Here is a 26,668-nt window from a genome sequence, read left to right as displayed (position 1 = left end):
GAACCCCTGCGCTAGAAAGGTTAAAGAGTACTGCACTGTCGGAACTGGAAGCACAAGAATTTCGCTACACTCGCAATAACATCTGCTAACCATGTCTATGTGATTTGATTTGACAGTGAGGCAGCTTAACCCGCACCAAGCAAGGTGGGCCCTTTTCTTCAATAGATTCAACTTCACCATCTCATATCGCCCAGCTTCAAAGAACATTAAAGCTGATGCTCTGTCCCATCTCCATGATTCCCTAGAGGTTCCTGTCCCAAGTGCAACCATCATTCCGCCCTTCTGAATCATTGCCCCTGTGATTTGGGAGGTAGACGTGGACATCTGGACAGGCTCTGGAGTGGGAACCCGCGCCTACTACCTGTCCTCTGGAGTGCACTTATGTCCCCACGGGGGTAAGGGATCGGCTGTTGACCTGGGTGCACACATCCTTCACCGCTGGACACCTAGGTATCACCCGCAACATTCAATCCATCTCCGCAAAATACTGGTGCCCCACCTTGGTGCAGAATATTGCTGATATCCCAGATATCCCAGACCCCGCCCAGACCCCGCCCAATTTTTCAGTTTTTGATTTGTTAAAAAAGTTTGAAATATCCAATAAATGTCGTTCCACTTCATGATTGTGTCCCACTTGTTGATGATTCTTCACAAAAAAAATACAGTTTTATATCTTTATGTTTGAAGCCTGAAATGTGGCAAAAGGTCGCAAAGTTCAAGGTGGCCGAATACTTTCGCAAGGCACTGTATACTTTCAAGGAAGTTAGGCCAATTTAGACAACAGCCCATGCCTATGGTCCATTAGGACACCAAATTTTAATTATTGTTAATGATCGTCATGCTCCTTAACGACAGATAAATGGATGTTAAATAACCAGTATGTCCTGTCATTTCCTACACAGGAAATCACATTTTCTCAGAAATGAAGTTTCTGAACCCTGCACCTAAAATGACACTACATAAACAAATAGCTACCTCATGTCACTGTAGATAGTCTGTCAGGCACCATATTCTTACTAAAGAGAGGAGAGCACTTTCCATTTCAAAATTGGTTATGTATTTGTGTATATGTAAAAGTGGAACTATTTTCACTATAGCGTTTCACTATAACGTTGTCCACCACACCCGATAAGGCACCTCACTTGACAAGAGTGTAATGTGGATGGTTTATGAGCATGGCTGTGTGGTTAGTTGCTATAGCTCTATGTCACCCTTGTTCTCCTTTTTTTTCTCCTCTCACAGGATTTCCATGTATTAGTGTATGTGTGTGTGTGTGTGTGTGTGTGTGTGTGTGTGTGTGTGTGTGTGTGCGTGTGTGCGTGTGTGGTAGGGACAATCTAAACCGTCTAAGTCCTACAACCCACCAGGAAGCGATGTTCTCGAATGACACACAGCTGCTTGGCCCACTGGCCCAGCCACTTCTTCCTCCAGAGGAAGGCGCAGATGCGCACGTCCTTCATCAGCTCGATGGATGCCTCGGTGGACGGCCACTGGTGCTGCGCTGACAATGACGACTTCCCCTTGGTCACTTCCTCCTCATCGTAGGACTCATAGGAGCTGCTCACTGCCTCGCCGTCATCTGGGAGACACAGGGAAGGGGGGTCAGAGGTGAGGTTAGGACAAGGAGGAAGTGGAAGACGATGAGGAGGATGAATTAATGAAATTCCAATTCGAAATGCGTGTGTGATGACTTTTCGTGATCCTGTTAAGTAGGCAATTAGTTCGCACAAGGAGGTGAGGACTACACACTCATCACAGAAAGGTATGAACACATGCACAGTTGACCCCTCGCCCCCCAAGCCCACAAGCATGCACACACACACGCACACTGATAGGCAGGTACCCCATGTGATCACAGCATAGACCATATTGTCTGAGCTCTTTACTTGTGTAGATGCTCCCGAGGAGACCAAAACAACCCACATCTACAGGGAGAGGGATAAAGGAGAGAAAGAGGAAGGGAGAAGAAGACAAGAGTGCGGAAAATAAGACAGGGTTACACTATCCCAATGCTATATAGTATAAAGGAAACTATGAAAAGACAAGAGCAACTCATATATAAGTACTTAAAAATTGGAATGAAATGTATTTATTTTCTTGTATTATATATTTTATAGACCTGAAAAGCTTGGATGCATACCCTATCAGAATTAATAAGCTAGTAAACAGAAGCTAAGCTCAGTGAGATATTTTCTTTTCATGGCCACATTAATACGCATAGTCAATTAATAACCTTTAACCTACCTGTATGAAAAGATGAGTGAGAATAACCGCACACAAACCAGCATGTGTATATGCACTCATGTCGAACAGTGTTTCCAGAGCGTAGCATTTACCAATAGTATAAATTCTCATGTTGGAAACATGGCTTGCTAATTCTGATGTGTGGGTGAGCAGATGATTTAATATGGAACCTCCAGTGCATTTCCTGTGACGTGAGAAGTGGCAACTGTTAAGTTGTGGTCAAACCAAACACACAGCCTTCTAAAGAACAAAGGAGACTTGACCTGAATGACAGGGTTAACTTTCAAAGCTGGGTTACACTTTTGTAGCTTTTTAAAATGTAACCTTCATTTCACCAGCACATCTCATTGAGATAAATAATCTGTCTGTCAAGAGAGACTAAAAAGTAATCACCACAGTATAGTTACGGTAACACAGTAAAAAAAAACACATCATTCAAAGCATAAAGTAATCTTCCGCTCACTGCCAGTATGGGTGCAGGCTTTTGTTTGAATGAAACATTCTAACTGTCCACTTAAATGACCCGCAAATGTACTCTGTCCTACTTTCAACACACTAAAACTCCTTTCAGTGAAGCTGGCCGACCAGCATGGTCGAGCTGGTTATGTTGGTACACCATAATGGTCTGGCTGGTCAAGCTGATCTGACCATTATGGTCTAGCTGGTTTATCGGGGTGGCAGGGTTGGTTAGAGTGTTGGACTAGTAACCGGAAGGTTGCAAGTTCAAACACCCGAGCTGACAAGGTACAAATCTGTTTTTCTGCCCCTGAACAGGCAGTTAGCCCACTATTCCTAGGCCGTCATTGAAAATAAGAATTTGTTCTTAACTGACTTGCCTGGTTAAATAAAGGTAAAAATAAAATAAAAAATACTGGCAGACCAGCCTTTGTTGTGTTTTCGCTGGTGACCAGCTTTCATGTGATTTCGCTGGTGACCATCCATTGCTATGTTTGACACTGGTGGCCAGCATAAGCTAAAGCAAAACCAGCATCAAGTCACATGCTGGCTTGCAATGTGATGTTTAATTCCAATAGGAATCGAGGATGAATGGATTTCCACAATCTGCATTCAGAATGACTGCCAGGGTTATAATGAATGAATGAGACTACCTAAACTAACTTCTTCTTCTCTGGTATTATGGCAGTCCACAAACAAATGTAAAAGGTGCATGCCTCTACCTACTGTATAGGTGGCGGCAATCGGAAAATCGGGAAAAAAACGAACATCATATACAAAACAAAAACAAAATAAAAACATCAGTCACAGTCCAAATCACATCCCTACACAGGTGCAAGGGCCTATGAGGATGGAACACTCATCGACAGGATTTCTTGTAATGCCTCTGCTGTAAAAAAAAATGTTCAGCCACACAACAATGCCTATTTCCTCTGATTTCCTCTTTGTTTGCTTTGTGCAGTTACGAACCAATGTAATAAAAGATACAAAGTCCACCTTTTTAACATGCAACATGTGAGGTTCCTGTTGGCAAATAAGATTTACTGGTTCCTCTAATCCAACGACCATGCTTTCTTCAGTGTTACACCCTTATTTTACTCTTCTCAACGCCTCTGGATAGGAGACATGCTGGACAGCCCTTACTCTTGCCACCTCGGTCTCCTTCTCCCTAACCGTGCTCTTAATGAATTTGGGCACACGCTCGCCATCACAATTGCAGCATTTCACCTCAACTGACATACAATACTTCTCCCATCTACATTTATTTATTTATTTCACCTTTATTTAACCAGGTAGGCCAGTTGAGAACAAGTTCTTGTTTACAACTGCGACTTGGCCAAGATAAAGCAAAGCAGTGCGACAAAAACAACAACAGAGTTACACATAAATAAATGTACAGTCAATAACAATAGAAGAAAATCTATGTACAGTGTGTGCAAATGTAGAAGAGCAGGGAGGTAAGACAATAAATAGGCCAAGTAGAGATAATGGGGTGCAAAAGAGCAAGAAGATAAATAACAATATGGGGATGAGGTAGTTGGGTGTGCTATTTACAGATTGGCTGTGTGCAGGTACAGTGATCGGTAAGCTACTCTGACAGCTGATGCTTAAAGTTTGATAGAGAGATATAAATCTCCAACTTCAGTGATTTTTGCAATTCGTTCCAGCCATTGGCAGCAAAGAACTGGAAGGAAAGGCAAAGACTTATAGATGACCTGGAGCCAGTGAGTTTGGCGATGAACACGTAGCGAGGGCCAGCCAACGAGAGCATACAGGTGGCAGTGGTGGGTAGTATATGGGGCTTTGGTGACAAAACGGATGGCACGATGGCACATCCAGTTTGCTGAGTAGAGTGTTGGAGACTATTTTGTAAATGACATCGCCGAAGTCAAGGATCGGTAGGATAGTCAGGGTATGTTTGGCAGCGTGAGTGAAGGAGGCTTTGTTGCGAAATAGGAAGCCGATTCTAGATTTAAATATTTTGCATTCACTTTTTCCTGAACCTAAATATTCTGCACCACCCGCAAATTCTGAAACATTGTCTACTCTGGAAAACATTTCAACTACAGTAGGCCTACAAAACAGTGGTAACCTACACACTTCAATGCAAAAATATCAACAGTCTGTTCACCTGTTAAATTCTACTGTAATGTTATAAACCGCAATGACTGTCAAAAGCATGAAATTGCTTGAAATGATCACAGCCTATCTAGCCTAAAAGGCCCAATTAAATGAGAGCTGCATGGTAATTTGGTGTATGGCTACTTCAGGAATATGAACTCATCATTGCCAGAAAAGGTGAGGTATTTATTCTGCAATGGTTATGATATTCAGAGCCATCAGAAAGTATTCACACCCCTTTACTTTTTCCACATTTTCTTGTGTTACAGCCTGAATTTAAAATGGATTAAATAAGTATTTATTTTTCCCATCTACACATAATACCCCATAATGACAAAGTGGATCAGGTTTTTAGAAATTTTTGCAAATGTATTGAAAATGAAATAAACATAAACATCTATTTTACAGAATTATTCACACCCCTGAATCAATACGTTAGAATCACAAGTCATTGCCTCCTGAGGGGCGCAGTGATAACAGTTCCACTAAAGATCCTGGTTTGAGTCCAGGCTCTGCCGGCCGTGACCGGGAGACCCATGGGGCGGCGCACAATTGGCACAGTGTCGTCCTGGTTAGGGGAGGGTTTGGCTGGCAGGGATGTTCTTGTCCCATCGCACTCTAGCAACTCCTGTGGAGGGCTGGGGGTAGAAGGAGTTTAGGTCCTGTGTGGCTCAGTTGGTAGAGTATGGTGCTTGCAATTCCAGGGTTGTGGGTTCAATTCCAATGGGGAACCAGTATGGGGGGGGATATGAAAATGTATGCACTCACTACTGTAAGTTGCTCTGGATAAGAGTGTCTGCTAAATGACCCCCCCCCCCCCCCAAAAAAAATGGAGTACAATAAAGATCGCATCATCTGCAGATCTGTTGGGGTGGTACGAAAATTGCAATGTGTCTAGGATGTTGATGTGGGCCATGACCAGCCTTTCAAGGCATTTCATGGCTATAGATGTGGGGCGATAGGCAGGTTACCTTGGCCTTCTTGGGCACGGGACTATGGTGGTCTGCTTAAAACAAGTTTGTATTATAGACTGGGTAAGGGAAAAGTTGAAAATGTCAGTAAAGACTCTGGTCAGGTCAGCGCATGCTTTGAATATGCGTCTTGTCCGGAGGTGAATATTTGCATGTTATATTAACTTACATCGGCTACAGAGAGCAAGATGAAACAGTCGTCTGGAACAGCTGGTGCTCTCATACATGGTTCAGTGTCACTTGTCTCAAAGCTTGTCTGGTAAGCTTGAGTCGCTGGGCAGCTCACTGCTGGTTTTCCCTTTGTAATCCGTGAAAGTTTTCAAAGTCTGCCACATTCCTCTAGTGTCAGAGCCGGCGTAGTAGGATTTGATCTTAGTCCTGTATTAACGCTTTGCCTGTTTGATGGCTCGTCGGAGGTCGTAGCGGGATTTCTCATAAGGGTCCAGATTAGTGTTCCACTCCTTGAATAGCGGCAGATCTAGCCTTTAGCTCAGTGCGGATGTTGCCTGTAATCCATGGGTTCTGGTTGGGGTATGTATGTACAGTATGTGCCGGTCAGTGGGGACGACGACGTCAATGCACTTATTAATGAAGCCGTGACTTATGTGGTAAACTCCTCTATGTTATCGGATGAATCCCGGAATATATTCCAATCTGTGCTAGCGAAACAGTCCAGACAACTTCCATATTGAGCACGTCACTGGAACTTCCTGTTTGAGTTTTTGCTTGTAGGCAGGAAGATAGAGTTATGGTCTAATTTGCCAAAGGGAGGGTGAGGGAAGGCCCTGTGTGTGGAGTAAAGGTGATCTAGAGTTTTGTCTCTCTAGTTTGGTAAAAAGTAATTTAAGTTTCCCAGTATAATCAGGGACAGGGCAGAAACTCACCGTTCATGGCTGAGTCATAGGGCTGGGCCTCCTCGTAATATCCCTCCTGAAACTCCAAGCAGGCCGGGGCCGAGGGCTGGGGGAAGGGCTCTCTCCCTACAATAACCTGCGAGAGAAGGAAAGGAGGAGGCAGAGAGACAGAAGGGTAGGAGGAGAGAGAGAGAGAAAGAGGTTTCTTCTATTTTCTCTTGTACTCTATCTCAGTGTTTCCCAAATTGGGTCCTTGGGTGCGCATTTTGTTTTTTTGCGCCAGCACTAGACAGCTGATTCAAATCATCAAAGATTGATGATGAGTTGGTTATTTGAGTCAGCTGTGTGGGGGGGGGGGGGGCCTGTTTCTCCAGAAACCCTGCTGTATCTTACACAATTGAATTGCACACACACACACACACACATCCATGAAACATCTTTAAAATCTAGGGGTTCCCCTGATTGGTGATTGGTCAAAGCACCTGTCTCTCGACTTGGCTCTCCTTTCTGAGTAAAAGGGGGGAATTCCAATCCTCCTCTGACCTTAGCCTCTGCCTGGACTAGGATGGGAATTCCACATGTCTTTGCCTTGGGGAGGTAACACAGCACAGGCTGGGCTACCTAGCTTTCCCAAATCAATCAAGCATTTCACCTCTATCCCCTCGGGTCCAGTCATCTACTATTCACACTGTTACAACATCCCCTCAGGCAAGCGGTCTGCTGAGTTTCTCCACAACGTCTACTGCTTGAAACATTTACTACCTGGCAAGACTTCTCACTACACCAGGAAGAATATAAATTAAGAATTAAGCATTTCTACTACTTCTCAAGAAGACATTCCAATCTTCGGTCAAACCACATTGTTTGAAAGGTCCCAAACAGTCATTCTAATTCCCATTTAAAATAGCCTTTTGAGTGACTAAAATATCACACATACTATTTTTGGGGGATAGAAATGCCCCAAATTTGAGAAACATGTTTTTTTCTCTCATGGCTAACAACCGGGAAGTTTGAAAAGACAGGTAGACAGGTTGAGTGGGTGGAGTGCATATATTCATGCGCTCTCCTTAACTGACAGCTCTTTGAAACGCCTACTTCTGGAAACTTGAATGTAGTGAGCACTGTTGCAGTAAAATACTCTCAAACTAATGTTGCTGTTTTTAATCTTTGCTTTGCTGTAATAAAGGTTTTACACCTTTTTTGGTTTGTTAGAACAGCCTCCCTGGTATTATTTATAATTTATGTAGTGTTTACACTGTTCCAAATTGTCTGAAAAATGATATTTGTAATAATAATAATATTATTTTTTCTTGATGTCCTAATTGTTATTATTACCATTATTATTATAATAGCTTAGTATAGCAGCCTTCTATAACCACCATCGAGCTCTAGGCCTAGAAGCACATCCTGTTTAGTCTTAATACCGTAACTTACTCAGGCTTGTATTTCAATGCTTTTATAGGCGACTGCAATCAATCAATCATTCATTTGTTCTTGTCATCACACAGCTTACGAGTCATTCATTATTGAAATTATATCAAGCATTTTAGTTTTGAAATAAAATAAAGCGAGCCTTGAATAATTACCTTAAACAAAATAAAAATGAATGTAACAAAAGGCTTGACAAAAAAAGTTACAATAGACTCTCTGGTATGCTTGTACTTATTTAGTGTTGTTTACATTGTTCCAAACGGGCAGGAAAATTATATTGCAATCTATACAGCACCTGTTTGGCACACATAATATGCACTCAGCCCTTGCTCCTTACCTTTTTTTGGTCATATTTATTCCACACATCTGTCTTTCCTTTTACCTCCTGAGCAACCTATAAATATTCCTGTTTTTAATTTATTTGTCACGTCCTCTACATCCATGTTACTGTCACATGTGTTACGGTGGTCAGAGTTTGTTATAAACAAAATATTAAATGTGATGACAATATGCTATAGGCACGACCTGCCCGCTCATTAGGCAGGATTAAATGGACACTTTTTACATCATGCAGTTTCCTCTGATCAAATAGTCTAACCTAAATGGCGCTCAATCAAATAAAAAATGAGCTGTCATGTTAACAAACAACATATCCTAAAACCAGGACAGGAGCCACTAAGGCTCCAGAGTGGCCCAGCGGGAAAAGGCACTGCATCTCAGTGTAAGAGGCTTCACTACAGTCCCTGGTTCAAATCCAGGCTGTATCACATCCAGCCTTGATTGGGAGTCCCATAGGGAGGTGCACAATTGGCCCAGCGTTGGCTGGGTAGGCCATCATTGTAAATAAGAATTTGTTCTTAACTGACTTGCCCAGTTAAATCTTCTTCTTTTTTTAAATTGACAACTGTTGTCCAGGAATTTCACCCCATTGTCATGATTAGTGGTTTCAAGTTTGTATCTGTACATTTTTCTGAAAAGCTGATCATAGAGAAAAAGAAAATACTTTGCATTTCCCGCTGTGTAAACACATTACACATATGGGTAAAAAGCCTGTGATAAATCCTGCTGATAATCAATGCTGGGATTGTAGGTTAAGGGCTCATAAGTAAGCATTTCACGGTAACGTCTACACCTGTTGTATTCGGAGCATGTGACAAATAAAATATGATTTGATAAAGTTGGGTAACTGATATTCAGAGCTTAAATAGCCAAATCGATTAGACACAGGAATCAGGACTAATAAAGGCAATGCAATGGCTTGTTTTACAAACAGTAGGCTTACCGCATAGATGGGCATTCATAAAATTCTATTTCAGACAACACTGTAGGCTACACCTCAGTAAGCAAGGACCGACACCAACGCCTTTTGGATGTCTTTTTTTAGTGCCGTTCCGGACTTGATTTCAACATCCACAGACATTGGTTTTTAGTCCGGTCCGGACTAAATCTGAACCAATCATAGACTTTGATGTTTGGTCCAGATTTGGAGGGGTCCAGACCGGCTTGGATTTCGACGTACATTTTTGGTCCGGTCCGGATTAAATCTGAACCAATCATAGACGTTTGTTTGGTCTGGAACATCCTTGATTTGGTCCAAACATAGATAAGTAATCTATAGATTACTTATTTTCAAATTTCATACAGAACCAAAAATAAGCCTGATTTCAACATCTGGCTATAGGTCAGGCCCTATTGTGCCCTTGGACAGGATTAGTTTTACTGGAGGATATATGGTAATGTTATTATGTGCCAGTTGGGCCAGTAACCGAAAGGTTGCTAGATCAAATCCCTGAGCTGACAAGGTAAAATATGTATTGCTGCCCCTAAACAAGGCAGTTAAACCTCTAGTGACTTTCCATCCAGCATGAGGGAGCGTAATCATCACCTGACACTAATTAGCATAACGCAACGGACATAAATATTCCTAGAAAATATTCCTATTCATGAAAATCACAAATGAAATATATTGAGACACAGCTTAGCCTTCTGTTAATCACCCTGTCATCTCAGATTTTCAAAATATGCTTTACAGCCAAAGCTAGACAAGCATTTGTGTAAGTTTATCGATAGCCTAGCATAGCATTTTGTCTAGCTAGCAGCAGGTAACTTGGTCATGGAAATCAGAAAAGCAATCTAATTAGATTGTTTACCTTCGATGAGCTTCGGATGTTTTCACTCACGAGACTCCCAGTTAGATAGCAAATGTTCCTTTTTTCCAAAAATATTATTTTTGTAGGCGAAATAGGTCCGTTTGTTCTTCACGTTTGGCTGAGAAATTGCCGGGAAATTGCAGTCACGAAAACGGCGAAAAATATTCCAAATTAGCTCCATAATATCGACAGAAACATGGCAATCCTCAAGATGTTTTTCAAATATCTATTCGATAATATATCCATCGGGACAATTAGTTTTTCAGTAGGACCGATTGGAGTAATGGCTACCTCTGTATTTTACACGAGACTCTCTCTGGGAGCATCAGGTGACCACTTGCGCAATGTAGCCGCTTACGGGTATTCTTCAACATAAATGCGTAAAACTACGTCACAATGCTGTAGACACCTTCGGGAATACGGAGAAAGAGTAATCTGGTTGATAGCCCATTCACTGCTCAATAGGGACTCATTGGAACGCAGCGCTTTCAAAACAGGAGGCACTTCCGGATTGGATTTTTCTCAGGCTTTCGACTGCAACATCAGTTCTGTTACACTCACAGACAATATTTTTTACAGTTTTAGAAACTTTAGAGTGTTTTCTATCCTAGGTTGTCAATTATATGCATATTCTAGCATCTTGTCCTGACAAAATATCCCGTTTAAAACGGGGTTTTTTCTCCAAAAATGAAAATACTGTCCCCGAGTCACAACAGGTTCCTAGGAAATCATTGTAAATAAGAATGTGTTCTTAACTGACTTGCTATGGCTTTAGAAGCTTCTGATAGGCTAATTGACATCATTCGAGTCCATTGGAGATGTACATGTGGATGTATTTCAAGGCCGACCTTCAAATTCAGTGCCTCTTTGCTTGACATCATGGGAAAATCAAAAGAAATCAGCCAAGACCTCCACAAGTCTGGTTCATCCTTGGGAGCAATTTCCAAATGAATGAAGGTACCACGTTCATCTGTACAAACAAAAGTACCCAAGTATAAACACCATGGGACCACGCAGCCGTCATACCGCTCAGGAAGGAGACGTGTTCTGTCTCCTAGAGATTAAGGTACTTTGGTGCGAAAAGTGCATATCAATCCCAGAACAACAGCAAAGGACCTCGTGAAGATGCTGGAGAAAACAGGTACAAAAGTATCTATATCCACAGTAAAATGAGTCCTATATCAACATAACCTGAAATGCCGCTCAGCAAGGAAGAAGTCACTGCTCCACAACCGCCATGAAAAAGCCAGACTACGAGCACTTGTTGGCTGCTTTTCCCTTCACTCTGCGGTTCAAGTCATCCCAAACCATCTCAACTGGGTTGAGGTTGGGTGATTGTGGAGGCCAGGTCATCTGATGCAGCACTCCATCACTCGCCTTCTTGGTCAAATCGTCCTTACACAGCCTGGAGGTGTGTTTTGCGTTATTGTCCTGTTGAAAATGAATGATAGTCCCAACTAAGCTCCAAACCAGATGGGATGGCGTATCACTGCAGAATGCTGTGGTAGACATGCTGGTTAAGTGTGCCTTGAATTCTAAATACATCACTGACAGTATCACCAGCAAAGCACCCCCACACCATCACACCTCCTCCTCCATGCTTCACGGTGGGAACCACACATGTGGAGATCTACTCTGCGTCTCACAAAGACAGGGCGGTTGGAACCAAAAATCTCTAATTTGGACTCATCAGACAAAAGGTCAGATTTCCATTGCTCTAATGTCCATTGCTCGTGTTTGTTGGCCCAAGCAAGTCTCTTCTTATTATTGGTGTCCTTTAGTAGTGGTTTCTTTGCAGCAATTCAACCATGAAGGCTTGATTCACGCAGTGAATTGAGATGTCTGTTACTTTAACTCTGAAGCATTTCTTTGGGCTGCAATCTGAGGTGCAGTAAATTTATGAACTTATCTTCTGCAGCAGAGATAACTCTGGGTCTTCCTTTCCTGTGGCGGTCCTCATGAGAGCCAGTTTCCTCATCCATCATATGCTTGATGGTTTTTGCGACTGCACTTGAAGAAACGTTCGAAGTTTGTGAAATTTTCCTGATTGACTGACCTTAATTTTTTAAAGTAATGGACTGTCATTCCTCTTTGCTTATTTGAGCTGTTCTTGCCATCATATTGACTTGTTTTTTTTAACCAAATAGTTGAAAAGAGAGCACACAGAAGGCTGTTGTATAAAATACCTGTCTCCGGATTACATCTTGAAACAAATGCAACCATGACATCCGTGACACAGAGGGGGGAATGCCCATCCATGTATACGGACGGGCTACATTTTCAGATTTCTAATTTTGTCAGAAAGTTGTTTTCATTTCAAGTTCAATTGTAATGTTAGCTATAGTAAACTCACGTAAACTCGTACATAGCCTTGGTCCGTACAATTGCCCTTATTTTAGCGCCCCCAATACGTAATACTTCCAGATCAACTGTAATGTCAATAACATTGTAAAACACAATTTGTCCCCTTTCCAACAGAATCAATTACATGACCTAAACGCTGCCCGTTTCTCCATAATTCAGACAGGCAATGAGCCCCGTCGGGTCTTTTTTTTAAATGGCGGTTGGGGAAGCGGAACTAATGCATGATAGTGAGAAGGAGAGATGGTGTGTGGGAAAATTGCTTTTTTTCACTTGATCTGTCCAACTTATCACCTTATCGCCTCTAAAATGTAAATAAAACACTATAAAAGAGTTTACATAATGTGTCATTATATACCTATGTGAAGGTTTGAATTGGGTTTTTAGTGCGGTGCTAAAGTGATCTTAGAGGTAAACAGCAGCTTGAATGATGATTGCATGCAATGATGACGCAAAAAAATTACTAGGTATCCCTCCCTTACCCCCGTCACTGTTCATTTCTTGTTTTTAAAGAATGAGAGAAGTGCTACAACCGGTGGAGAGATTGTAAGACAGAAATAGTTGCTTTATGCGTGCTGTACATTACGACATCACACATCTCGATGTAATGGAGGGTCCGTTTTTTCAATTTTTCTCCAATACTATAGAGCCATTACCATGACGATCAACGCTTGAATAGAAACCTAGTTCACACCCCCGATTTTAAAGTCAACACAGTCGCTACAGTCCCATTAGTTTCCTTTGTAGCCTCGTTTGAATATCGCGGTTACGCACATTTGTACAGAATGGGGTGAGTTTACGTTAATGTTACTAGTTAATGTTTACTGGCTGGCTCGCAAGCTAGCTAACGTTACTTGTATGATCTGTGTAGTAAATATGATTCCTGTCTTAGAGCCATTTGCATTGCTAGTTATAGCCTAATGTTAGCTAGCTAACATTGAACCTGGTTGGTTAGCTTCCTGTAGATTCATGCAGGGTTATAATGTTATGAGTTGGGATTATGGTTTATTGTTTAGCTCGCTACATGTCTAAACAAAAGACTCCACTATGCAAGTAATCATTTCAATAGAATGTTCATGGTGTCACTGTGACAACTGATGATAGACGTAGCTGGTAAATTCGCTCGGGCTATCTACTCCGATTTCAGCACACTCGTCTGATTGTGCCAGAGCGCAGAATGACTGACAAATTTACGGACGCTCAACGTCTGTTGAATATGGCTGGTGTCAGTAAACGTTGGCAAAAAAGCATCATTAAATTGTTCCCAGCAGCACAGTTGCATTCACCAACGCTCTGGATAACATAACAGCCTAACCAGCTCTGCTAGGACTTCACCCTCCTAAGTCCAAACAGTCTCACTTCCCACGGCGACCAGATCCCCCTCCCCCCACCTACCCCACACGCATAGGATGCATCCCAAATAGCAAACTATTCCCTGTATAGTGCACTCGCTACTTTTACCAGAACCCTATGGGCCCTGGTCAAAAGTAGTGAACTGCATAGGGAATAGGTTGCCATTTGGGATTCAACCATACACACACACAATAACCCCTGCCTCATCACCACGGAAACGGCAGGCCAGGGTAGCGGTTCAGGAGTCAGGGAAAAAATAACAGTCGCGAGGGAAAGAATAGGGGGGAGTGTTTTGAGAAAGAGTGGGAAAAAAACAAAATGAACACCCAGAACATGGAAAGTCCCTCGTTCCTATGCCAAGAATTCAGCACAGCAAAAACACTCACTCTGGGCTGGGAAAGAGGGAGAAGATAGTGATACAAATCAGAAGGGCTGCTGTGTTGTTAATCCTGGGTCCAGGGCTCTGATAATGTCCCTGTCTATCTCCCTGCTCTTTCCCTCACTTAGAGGGAAAGTTGTGACACAACTATGGACACTTTGGTCCCAACTTTTATACTGGTTAGTATAGGGAACCAAATTGAATTGCTCAATCATCAAACACAATGAAAATTAATTAGAGTTGTTAGCACAATAAAAGTCATTATAATAGAATACAAAAATGTATTTGACCATATTGTTATTGTCATCATAATTTAAAGTGAAAGCAGTTTTTACTGGTGGTGGTAGCCTAAAATTACTGTATATTAGCAATAGTAGTAAAACGGTATTTTCTGTTTGTACCTCCTTCATTATTCATAATGTAAATCGGGTCGTTCTTGAAATGTGGTGGCATTTGCGCCCCTTTGCAACCATGAAAAACACTTTAAAAATACAAAGTTACACATCATACATGTTTTTGTTTACATAGAACTGTTTATCGATGATAAAAATCATGCAAATCCTTTATACTGCAAAACTCTGTTTATGCATTATTACAAGTATTTAAGGAAAGCAAATTGGCTTGTCCCAGTAGTGATGTTTAGAGTTATAGTGACATGTTTTGGAGATTTAGAGATAGCATCCCGTCTGGAGAAAACCTGGCACAATCCCTATGGAAAGTATTCAGACCCCTTAACTTTTTCCACATATTGTTATGTTACAGCCTTATTCTAAAATGGATAAAAACATTTTTTTTTACAATAACCCATAATGAAGAAGCGAAAAAGTGTAAGTATTCAGACTATTTGCTATGATACTCCAAATTGAGCTCAGGTGCATCCTGTTTTCATTGATCATATTTGAGATGCTTCTACAACTTGATTGGAGTCCACCCGTGGTAAATTCAATTTATTGGACATGATTTGGAAAGGGACACACCTGTCTACCTGCCCACAGTTGACAGTGCATGTCAGAGAAAAAAACCAAGCCATGAGGTCAAAAAAATGGAACGTAGAGCGCCAAGACAGGATTATGTCGAGGCACTGATCTGGGCAAAGGAATAAAAAAAAATCAGTATCATTGAAGGTCACCAAGAACACAGTTCATTCTTAAATGGAAAAAGTTTGGAACCACCAAGACTCTTCCTAGAGCTGGATGCCTGGCCAAACTGAGCAATTGGGAGAGAAGGGCCTTGGTCAGGGAGGTGATCAAGAACCTGATGGTCACTCTGACAGAGCGCCAGAGTTCCTCTGTGGAGATGGAAGAACCTTCCAAAAGGACAACCATCTGTTGAACACTCCACCAAATCAGGCCATTATGGTAGAGTGGCCAGACGGAAGCCACTCCTCAATAAAAGTCACATGACAGCTCGCTTGGAGTCATCCAAAGGGCACCTAGAGAAATCATGAGAAACAAGATTCTCTGGTCTGATGAAACCAAGATTGAACTCCATGGCCTGAATGCCAATCATCCTGTCTGGAGAAAACCTGGCACAATCCCTATGGGGAAGCATGGTGGTGGCAGCATCATGCTGTGGGGATGTCTTTCAGAGGCAGACACTGGTGGACAAGTCAGGATGGAGGGAAAGATGAACGGAGCAAAGCACAGAGAGATCCTTGATGAATCCAGAGCGCTCATATCAAATCAAATTTTATTTGTCACATACACATGGTTAGCAGATGTTAATTCGAGTGAAGCGAAATGCTTGTGCTTCTAGTTCCGACAATGCAGTAATAACCAACAAGTAATCTAACTAACAATTCCAAAACTACTGTCTTATACACACAAGTGTAAAGGGATAAAGAATATGTACATAAAGATATATGAATGAGTGATGGTACAGAGCAGCATAGGCAAGATACAGTAGATGGTATCGAGTACAGTATATACATATGAGATGAGTATGTAAACAAGGTGGCATAGTTAAAGTGGCTAGTGATACATGTGTTACATAAAGATGCAGTAGATGATATAGAATACAGTATATACGTATACATATGAGATTAATAATGTAGGGTATGTAAACATTATATTAGGTAGCATTGTTTAAAGTGGCTAGTGATATATTTTACATCATTTCCCATCAATTCCCATTATTAAAGTGGCTGGAGTTGAGTCAGTGTGTTGGCAGCAGCCACTCAATGTTAGTGGTTGCTGTTTAACAGTCTGATGGCCTTGAGATAGAAGCTGTTTTTCAGTCTCTCGGTCCCAGCTTTGATGCACCTGTACTGACCTCACCTTCTGGATGGTAGCGGGGTGAACAGGCAGTGGCTTGGGTGGTTGTTGTCCTTGATGATCTTTATGGCCTTCCTGCAACATCGGGTGGTGTAGGTGTCCTGGAGGGCAGGTAGTTTGCCCCCGTGATGCGTTGTGCAGACCTCACTACCCTCTGGAGAGCCTTACGGTTGTGGGCGGAGCAGTTGCCGTACCAGGCAGTGATACAGCCCGCCAGGGTGCTTTCGATTGTGCATCTGTAGAAGTTTGTGAGTGCTTTTGGTGACAAGCCTAATTTCTTCAGCCCCCTGAGGTTGAAGAGGCGCTGCTGCGCCTTCTTCACGATGCTGTCTGTGTGGGTGGACCAATTCAGTTTGTCTGTGATGTGTATGCCGAGGAACTTAAAACTTACTACCCTCTCCACTACTGTTCCATCGATGTGGATAGGGGGGTGTTCCCTCTGCTGTTTCCTGAAGTCCAAAATCATCTCCTTAGTTTTGTTGACGTTGAGTGTGAGGTTATTTTCCTGACACCACACTCCGAGGGCCCTCACCTCCTCCCTGTAGGCCGTCTCGTCGTTGTTGGTAATCAAGCCTACCACTGTTGTGTCGTCCGCAAACTTGATGATTGAGTTGGAGGCGTGCGTGGCCACGCAGTCGTGGGTGAACAGGGAGTACAGGAGAGGGCTCAGAACGCACGCTTGTGGGGCCCCAGTGTTGAGGATCAGCAGGGTGGAGATGTTGTTGCCTACCCTCACCACCTGGGGGCGGCCCGTCAGGAAGTCCAGTACCCAGTTGCACAGGGCGGGGTCGAGACCCAGGGTCTCGAGCGTGATGACGAGCTTGGAGGGTACTATGGTGTTAAACAGCATTCAGCATTCTCACATAGGTATTCCTCTTGTCCAGATGGGTTAGGGCAGTGTGCAGTGTGGTTGAGATTGCATCGTCTGTGGACCTATTTGGGTGGTAAGCAAATTGGAGTGGATCTAGGGTGTCAGGTAGGGTGGAGGTGATATGGTCCTTGACTAGTCTCTCAAAGCACTTCATGATGACTGAAGTGAGTGCTACGGGGCGGAAGTCGTTTAGCTCAGTTACCTTAGCTTTCTTGGGAACAAGAACAATGTTGGCCCTCTTGAAGCATGTGGGAACAGCAGACTGGGATAGGGATTGATTGAATATGTCCGTAAACACACCAGCCAGCTGGTCTGCGCATGCTCTGAGGGTGCGGCTGGGGTTGCCGTCTTGGCCTGCAGCCTTGCGAGGGTTAACACGTTTAAATGTTTTACTCACCTCGGCTGCAGTGAAGGAGAGTCCACATGTTTTCGTTGCAGGCCGTGTCAGTGGCACTGTATTGTCCTCAAAGTGGGCAAAAAAGTTATTTAGTCTGCCTGGGAGCAAGACATCCTGGTCCGTGACTGGGCTGGTTTTCTTTTTGTAATCCGTGATTGACTGTAGACCCTGCCACATACCTCTTTTGTCTGAGCCGTTGAATTGAGATTCTACTTTGTCTCTATACTTGACTCTTAGCTTGTTTGATTGCCTTGCAGAGGGAATAGCTGCACTGTTTGTATTCGGTCATGTTTCCAGTCACCTTGCCCTGATTAAAAGCAGAGGTTCGCGCTTTCAGTTTCACGCGAATGCTGCCATCAATCCACGGTTTCTGGTTTGGGAATGTTTTAATCGTTGCTATGGGAACGACATCTTCAATGCACGTTCTAATGAACTCGCACACCGAATCAGCGTATTCGTCAATGTTGTTATCAGACGCAATACGAAACATATCCCAGTCCACGTGATGGAAGCAGTCTTGGAGTGTGGAATCAGATTGGTCAGACCAGCGTTGGACAGACCTCAGCGTGGGAGCTTCTTGTTTTAGTTTCTGTCTGTAGGCAGGGATCAACAAAATGGAGTCGTGGTCAGCTTTTCCGAAAGGAGGGCGGGGCATGGCCTTATATGCGTCGCGGAAGTTAGAATAACAATGATCCAAGGTTTTGCCAGCCCTGGTTTTGCCCCAGGACCTCAGCCTGGGGCAAAAGTTCACCTTCCAACAGGACAATAGCCCTGAGCACACAGCCAAGACAACACAGGAGAGGATTTGGGAAAAGTCTCTGAATGTCCTTGAGTGGCCCGGCCAATGCCTGGACTTGAACCCAATCTCTGGAGAGACCTGAAAATGGCTGTGCAGCAACACTCCCCACCCAACCTAACAGAGCTTGCGAATATCTGCAGAGAAGAATGGGAGAAACTCCCAAATACAGATGTGCCAGAGCATGTAGCGTCATTACCTGAAAAGACTCAAGGCTGTAATCACTGCCAAACATCCTTCAACAAAGTACTGAGTAAAGGGTCTGAATACTTATGTGAATATGATATTAGGTTATTTTTTATTTGTCAACATTTCTAAAAACCTGTTTTTGCTTTGTCATTAAGGGGTAATGCATGCAGATTAATGAGGGGAAAAAAACAATTTAATACATTTTAGAATAAGGGTGTAACGTAATAAAATGTAATAAATGTAAGAAAATGAATACTTTCCAAATGCACTGTATCTATTATTTTGAATGCTAGAAAGTAAACAAAATGATGTAATATATTGTATAGATCAATAAAAACAAAAGGCGACTAATAAAATGCATATTTTTATCACAAGTATAAAGCATGTCCCTTAGTTTTAGATCATTGGTGTTACCGCCTTGAAAGTCACTCATTTCAAAGGACCTTGAGCATTCTCTTCAGAGTCAAAAGTATCTACATTTTAAAAAAGTTATTAGCTAATCCCACCCCCCCACCCCCACCCCCGTTTTAATATGTTAAACATTTGAGGATTCCATTGATCATTTTGTGTGTCTAAATCCAAAGTGTCACTTGGTGTTATTCGATTTAAATGAAGGGAAATAGCATTGTGAGCTAAATAATGAATCATATCGCTTAAGTTAATTATTTTCTAAGGGTTAATTGCCTTAGATTTGGGCATCTGTGGCCTCCACAATCTGTGGCCTCCAAAATCCTCAATAACTCCAAATGTCACATTGGTGTTACCATCATTCAGTGTTTTCCATAAGTACATGGAGTAGCCAAACAAATAGAAAAAGTAGCCAGCCCCAGGGTGTTCCGGGCGGGTATGGTCACAGAATTTTTTGGGGGGCCAGAATGAGCTCTATTTGGGTATCCTCTGGTATGGTCTAATGCCTGGATTCCATCCGAAATGCACAGCTAAATTATTAATGCCTGAATCCCTTTTATACTTACTTAGTCAGTGTGGAGAACCAAATTGAATAGCTCAATCATTTTCAAACATGATGAAAATGATTTAGAGTTGTTAGCATAATAACAGTCATTATAATATAATCCAAAAATGTATTTGATCACATTGTTATTGTCATCATAATTTAAAGTGAAAGCAGTTTTTACTGGAACACAGCTAAATTATTAATGCCAGGATTCCATCTGAAATACAAATCAAACCAATATTTTATTTGTCAAATTCGCCAAAAACAACAGGTGTAGATCTTACTTACAATGCAGTTTTAAGAAAAATACCTAAAAAAAGTAAGAAACCAAAGTAGCAAATAACTAAAGAGCAGCAGAAAAATAACAAAAGCGAGGCTATATACAGGGGATACGGTACAGAGTCAATGTGTGGGGGCACCGGTTAGTCGAGGTAATTGAGGTAATATGTACATGTAGGTAGAGTTAAAGTGACTATGCATGGATAATAAACAGAGAGTAGCAGCAGTGTAAAAGAGGCAATGCAAATAGTCTGAGTAGCCATTTGATTGGCTGTTCAGGAGTCTTATTGCTTGGGGGTAGAAGCTGTTAAGAAGCCTTTTGGACTTAGACTTGGTGCTCCGGTACCACTTGCCATGAGGTAGCAGAGAGAACAGTCTATGACTAGGGTGGCTGGAGTCATTGACAATTTTTAGGGCCTTCCTCTGACACCGCCTGGTACAGAGGTCCTGGATGGCAGGAATCTTGACCCCGGTGATGTACTGGGCCGAGTAGTTGCCATACCAGGCAGTGATGCAACCTGTCAGGATGCTCTCGATGGTGCAGCTGTAGAACCTTTTGAAGATCTGAGGACCCATGCCAAATCCTTTCAGTCTTCTGAGGGGGAATAGGTTTTGTCGTGCCCTCTTCACAATGGTCTTGATGTGCTTGGACCATGTTAGTTTGTTGGTGATGTGGACACCAAGGAACTTGAAGCTCTCAACCTGCTCCACTACAACCCTGTCGATGAGAACATGGTCATGCTCGGTCCTGCTTTTCCTGTAGTCCACACTCATCTTCTTTATCTTGATCACGTTGAGGGAGAGATTGTTGTCCTTGCACCACACGGTCAGGTCTCTGACCTCCTTCCCATAGGCTGTCTCGTCTTTGTCGGTGATCAGACCTACCATTGTTGTGTCATCGGCAAACTTAATGACGGTGTTGTATTCGTGCTTGGCCATGCAGTCATGAGTGAACAGGTAGTACAGGAGGGGACTGAGAACGCACCCCTGAGGGGCCCCCGTATGAGGATCAGCGTGGCGGATGTGTTGTTACCTACCCTTAGCACCTGGGTGTGGCCCGTCAGGAAGTCCAGGATCCAGTTGCAGAGGAAGGTGTTTAGTCCCAGGGTCCTTAGCTTAGTGATGAGCTTTGAGGACACTATTGTGTTGAACGCTGAGCTGTAGTCTATGAATAGCATTCTCACATAGGTGTTCCTTTTGTCCAGGTGTGAAAGAGCAGTGTGGAGTGCAGTAGATTTTGCATCATATGTGGATCTGTTGGGGCGGTATGCAAATTGGAGTGGGTCTAGAGTTTCTGGGATAATGGTGTTGAAGTGAGCCATGACCCGCCTTTCAAAGCACTTCATGGCTACAGACGTTATTGAATACTTTAACGACTTTACCTCCCAGATTGGTAAAATTTGTTTTGGTATCGAGTAGAAAGACATGACTTTACAATTAGATTTACCGAAAATGTATGAATTCAGTGTGATGTTAGTTGTTTTGGATATCGTCTAGGCCTATATGATCAGGACTATTTTCTAAGTAAGATAACCTTTTTTAACATTAAACCGGTCTTCTCTTGGAAGGACAAAATGGCGCCGTAGAGTGAGCACCGTGTTTCAGTGAGCTCCTGTGGCATTTGTTAATTTCTCTCTTTATATTCATTTCTGAGATTGAAAAAGTAGTACAATTTGTGACATAAATTACTCTACGGGTATTGATGATTATTTCTCAAAGGATTCCGTCAACATGCCTTGCAGAACTACTAAGAACTTGACCAAAACTAAGAACTTGACCAACACCCCTGTACGGTCGTGCCCAAAAGTTATGAGAATGACACAAATATTACATTTTCACAAAGTCTGCTGCCTCAGTTTGTATGATGGCAATTTGCATATACTTCAGTATGTTATGAAGAGGGATCAGATGAAATGCAATTAATTGCAAAGTTCCTCTCTGCCATGCAAATTAACTGAATCCCCCCAAAATCTTTCCATTGCATTTCAGCCCTGCCACAAAAGAACCAGCTGACATCATGTCAGTGATTCTCTCATTAACACAGGTGAGTGTTGACGAGGACAAGGATGGATATCACTCTGTCATGCTGATTGAGTTTTAATAACAAACTGTAATCTTCAAAAGGATGGTAGTGCTTGGAATCATTGTTCTTCCTCTGTCAAACATGGTTACCTGCAAGGAAACACATGCCGTCACCATTGCTTTGCACAAAAAGGGCTTCACAGGCAAGGATATTGCTGCCAGTATGATTGCACCTAAATCAACAATTTATTGGATCATCAAGCACTTCAAGGAGAGCGGTTCAATTGTTGTGAAGAAGGCTTCAGGGCGCCGAAGAAAGTCCAGCAAGCGCCAGGACCATCTCCTAAAGTTGATTCAGCTGCGGGATCGGGGCACCACCAGTACAGAGCTTGCTAAGGAATGGCAGCAGGCAGGTGTGAGTGCATCTGCACGCTTTTGCAGGATAGCCTGGTGTCAAGAAGGGCAGCAAAGAAGCCACTTCTCTCCAGGAAAAACATCAGAGACAGACCGATATTCTGCAAAAGGTACAGTGATTGGACTGCTGAGGACTGGGGTAAAGTCATTTTATCTGATGAATCCCCATTCCGATTGTTTTGGAAATCCAGAAAAAAGCTTGTCTGGAGAAGACAAGGTGAACGCTACCATCAGTCCTGTGTCATGCCAACAGTAAAGCATCCTGAGACCATTCATGTGTGGGGTTGCTTCTCAGCCAAGGGAGCGGGCTCACTCACAATTTTGCCTAAGAACACAGCCATGAATAAAGAATGGTACCAACACATCCCCCGAGAGCAACTTCTCCCAACCATCCAGGAACAGTTTGGTGACGAACAATGCCTTTCCCAGCATGATGGAGTACCTTGCCATAAGGCAAAAGTGATAACTAAGTGGCTCGGGGAACAAAACATCGATATTTTGGGTCCATGGCCAGGAAACTCTCCAGACCTTAATCCCATTGAGAACTTATGGTCAATCGGGTGGACAAAAAAAAAAAGTTCTGACAAACTCGAAGCATTGATTATGCAAGAATGGGCTGCCATCAGTCAGGATGTGGTCCAGAAGTTAATTGGCAGCATGCCAAGGTGGATTGCAGAGGTCTTGAAAAAGAAGGGTCAACACTGCAAATATTGACTCTGCATCAAATTCATGTAATTGTTCATAAAAGCCTTTGACACTTAGTAACATCTGACAAAAAATATCTAAAGACACTGAAGCAGCAAACTTTGTTGAAATTAATATTTGTGTCATTCTCAAAACCTTTGGCCACGACTGTAGATGTCCAGGATGAGCTAGCTAGCGAGGTTGACAGAATTGTGGAGCTAGGCACAATGGCTCAAGTGAATTAAAAGATGACTGACAACATTATTAAGGTGATTGATGTCAAAGATAGCAACTGTCTTGGAAGCAATAGTAGGCCATTCAGCCAAACTACAGGTTGCAAGTATGTTGGTAAGGTGGAAGGAAGAATTGTTACTATGGAAACCTCGGCTACATCAATGGACACTAAAATAAAAGGCACTTGAGGAAAAAAGTACTCTTAAAAACATTGATATTGGTCTGTTGCAAGAAATTCATTTGGATAAGGAGCATCTGAAATTGCAACAAGGGGTGTTTAACACATGAGAGTCTAAGCCCTGTCTAAACGGGGGGCGGGGGCGGGGGGGTCTACTAAGCTATGTGGAATTGTTTAATGAAATTCATACCAAGGATCTTTTAGCTATTTGATTTTGTATTTTTGGAGCAGTTAAAAGTTTGGCAACCTCTACTCATTCGAGGGTTTTTCTTTATTGTTATTATTATTATTAACAGTGGAGACATCAAAACTATGAAATGACACATAGAATCATGTAGTAACCAAAAAAGTGTTAAACAAATCAAAATATATTTTATATTTGAGATTCTTCAAAGTAGCCACCCTTTGCCTTGATAACAGCCTTGCACAAACTTGGCATTCTCTCAACCAGCTTCATGAGGTATTCACCTGGAATGTATTTCAATTAACAGGTGTGCCTTGTTAAAAATTAATGTGTTTATGCGTTTGAGACAATCAGTTGTGTTGTGACAATGTAGGGGTGGTATACAGAAGCTAGCCCTATTTGGTAAAAGACCAAATCCATAAGGCAAGAACAGCTCAAATAAGCAAAGAGAAACGACAGTCCATCATTACTTTAAGAAATGAAGTTCAGTCAACGCAAAACATTTGAAGAACTTTGAACGTTTCTTCAAGTGCAGTCACAAAAACCGTGAAGTTCTACGATGAAACTTGCTCTCATTTGGACTGCCACAGGAAAGGAAGAACCAGAGTTACATCTGCTGCAGAGGATAAGTTCATTAGAGTTACCAGCCTCAGAAATTGAAGGCAAAATAAATGGTTCGCAGAGTTTAAGTAACAGACACATCTCAACATCAACTGTTCAGATGAGACTGCGTGAATAAGGCCTTCATGGTCAAATTGCTGCAAAGAAGCCACTAGTTAAGGACAGCAATAATAAGAAGAGACTTGCTTGGGCCAAGAAACACGATCAATGGACATTACCAGGTGCAGATCTGTCCTTTAGTCTGATTAGTCCAAATTTGTGATTTGTCTTTGTGAGACACCGAGAAGGTGAGAGGATGATCTCTGCATGTGTGGTTCCCACAGTGAAGCATGGGGTGCTTTGCTGGTGACATTGTCAGTGATTTATTTAGAATTCAAGGCACACTTAACCAGCATAGCCTACACAGCATTCTACAGCGATACTAAATCCCATTTGTATTGCTCTTAGTGGGACTGTCATTTGTTTTTCAACCGGACAATGACCCAACACACCTCCAGGCTGTGTAAGGGCTATTTGACCAAGAAGGTGAGTGATTGAGTGCTGCATCAGATGACCTGGCCTCCACAATCACCCAACTTCAACCCAATTGAGATGGTTTGGGATGACTTGGACCGCAGAGTGAAAGAAAGCAGCCAACAAGTGCTCAGCATATGTGGGAACTCCTTAAAAAAATCTTCAGGATTGGTGGGTCCCCTGCGGGACGGTTGAGCTGAAGTATTCTAATGCAATTAGCATGAGGTTGTAAGTAACAAGAAGATTTCCCAGGACATAGACATATCTGATATTGTCAGAAATATTAAATTCTTGTTAATCTAACTGCACTGTTCAATTTACAGTAGCTATTACAATGAAATAATACCATGTTATTTTTATTTTTAAAAATTATTTCACCTTTATTTAACCAGGTAGTCAAGTTGAGAACAAGTTCTCAATAACAATTGCTACCTGGCCTAGATAATGCAAAGCAGTTCGACACATACAACGACACAGAGTTACACATCGAGTAAAACAAACATACAGTCAATAATACAGTAGAAACAAGTCTATATACGATGTGAGCAAATGAGGTGAGATAAGGGAGGTAAAGGCAAAAAAAGGCCATGGTGGCAAAGCAAATACAATAAAGCAAGTAAAACACTGGAATGGTAGATTTGCAGTGGAAGAATGTGCAAAGTAGAAATAAAAATAATGGGGTGCAAAGAAGCAAAATAAATAAATACAGTAGGGAAAGAGGTAGTTGTTTGGGCTAAATTATAGGTGGGCTATGTACAGGTGCAGTAATCTGTGAGCTGATCTGTGAGCTGGTGCTTAAAGCTAGTGAGGGAGATAAGTGTTTCCAGTTTCAGAGATTTTTGTAGTTCGTTCCAGTCATTGGCAGCAGAGAACTGGAAGGAGAGGCAGCCAAAGGAGGAATTGGTTTTGGGGGTGACCAGAGAGATATACCTGCTGGAGCGCGTGCTACAGGTGGGTGATGCTATGGTGACCAGCGAGCTGAGACAAGGGGGGGACTTTACCTAGCAGGGTCTTGTAGATGACATGGACCCAGTGGGTTTGGAGACGAGTATGAAGCGAGGGGCAGCCAATGAGAGCCTACAGGTCCCAATGGTGGGTAGTATATGGGGCTTTGGTGACAAAACGGATGGCACTGTGGTAGACTGCATCCAATTTGTTGAGTAGGGTATTTGGAGGCTATTTTCTAAATGACATCGCCTCAGTCGAGGATTGGTAGGATGGTCAGTTTTACAAGGGCATGTTTGGCAGCATGAGTGAAGGATGCTTTGTTGCGAAATAGGAAGCCAATTCTAGATTTAACTTTGGATTGGAGATGTTTGATGTGGGTCTGGAAGGAGAGTTTACAGTCTAACCAGACACCTAGGGATTTGTATTTGTCCACTTATTCTAAGTCAGAGCCGTCCAGAGTAGTGATGTTGGACAGGCGGGCAGGTGCAGGCAGCGATTGGTTGAAGAGCATAGATTTAGTTTTACTTGTATTTAAGAGCAATTGGAGGCCACGGAAGGAGAGTTGTATGGTATTGAAGCTTGCCTGGAGGGTTGTTAACACAGTGTCCAAAGAAGGGCCAGAAGTATACAGAATGGTGTCGTCTGCGTAGAGGTGGATCAGAGACTCACCAGCAGCAAGAGCGACATCATTGATGTATACAGAGAAGAGAGTCGGTCCAAGAATTGAACTCTGTCACACCCTCCGAGACTGCCAGAGGTCCGGACAGCAGACCCTCCGATTTGACACACT

The 26,668-nt window shown here is 42.6% G+C and overlaps 1 protein-coding gene across 3 annotated transcripts in view; it reads right to left on the bottom strand.

The window, feature by feature from the left end:
- The window catches only part of afap1l2 (actin filament associated protein 1-like 2), a 140,888-nt gene that overhangs the window by 63,289 nt on the left and 50,931 nt on the right, over positions 1–26,668 (bottom strand). For all 3 annotated transcript variants that reach the window (XR_010455486.1, XM_064964699.1, XM_064964700.1), the window contains 2 exons: positions 6,677–6,782; positions 1,365–1,579 (listed from right to left, as the gene is read on the bottom strand). Coding sequence is in view for 2 of the 3 variants with exons in the window: in XM_064964699.1 (XP_064820771.1) it covers positions 1,365–1,579; positions 6,677–6,782 (321 nt within the window). In the remaining variant the exon portion in view is untranslated. The remainder of the gene's footprint in view (positions 1–1,364; positions 1,580–6,676; positions 6,783–26,668) is intronic.

This window comes from Oncorhynchus masou, unplaced genomic scaffold (assembly GCF_036934945.1).
Source record: "Oncorhynchus masou masou isolate Uvic2021 unplaced genomic scaffold, UVic_Omas_1.1 unplaced_scaffold_24___fragment_4___debris, whole genome shotgun sequence".
NCBI classification, from domain to species: Eukaryota; Metazoa; Chordata; class Actinopteri; order Salmoniformes; family Salmonidae; genus Oncorhynchus; species Oncorhynchus masou.
This window is presented reverse-complemented; position numbering and strand designations above follow the sequence as displayed.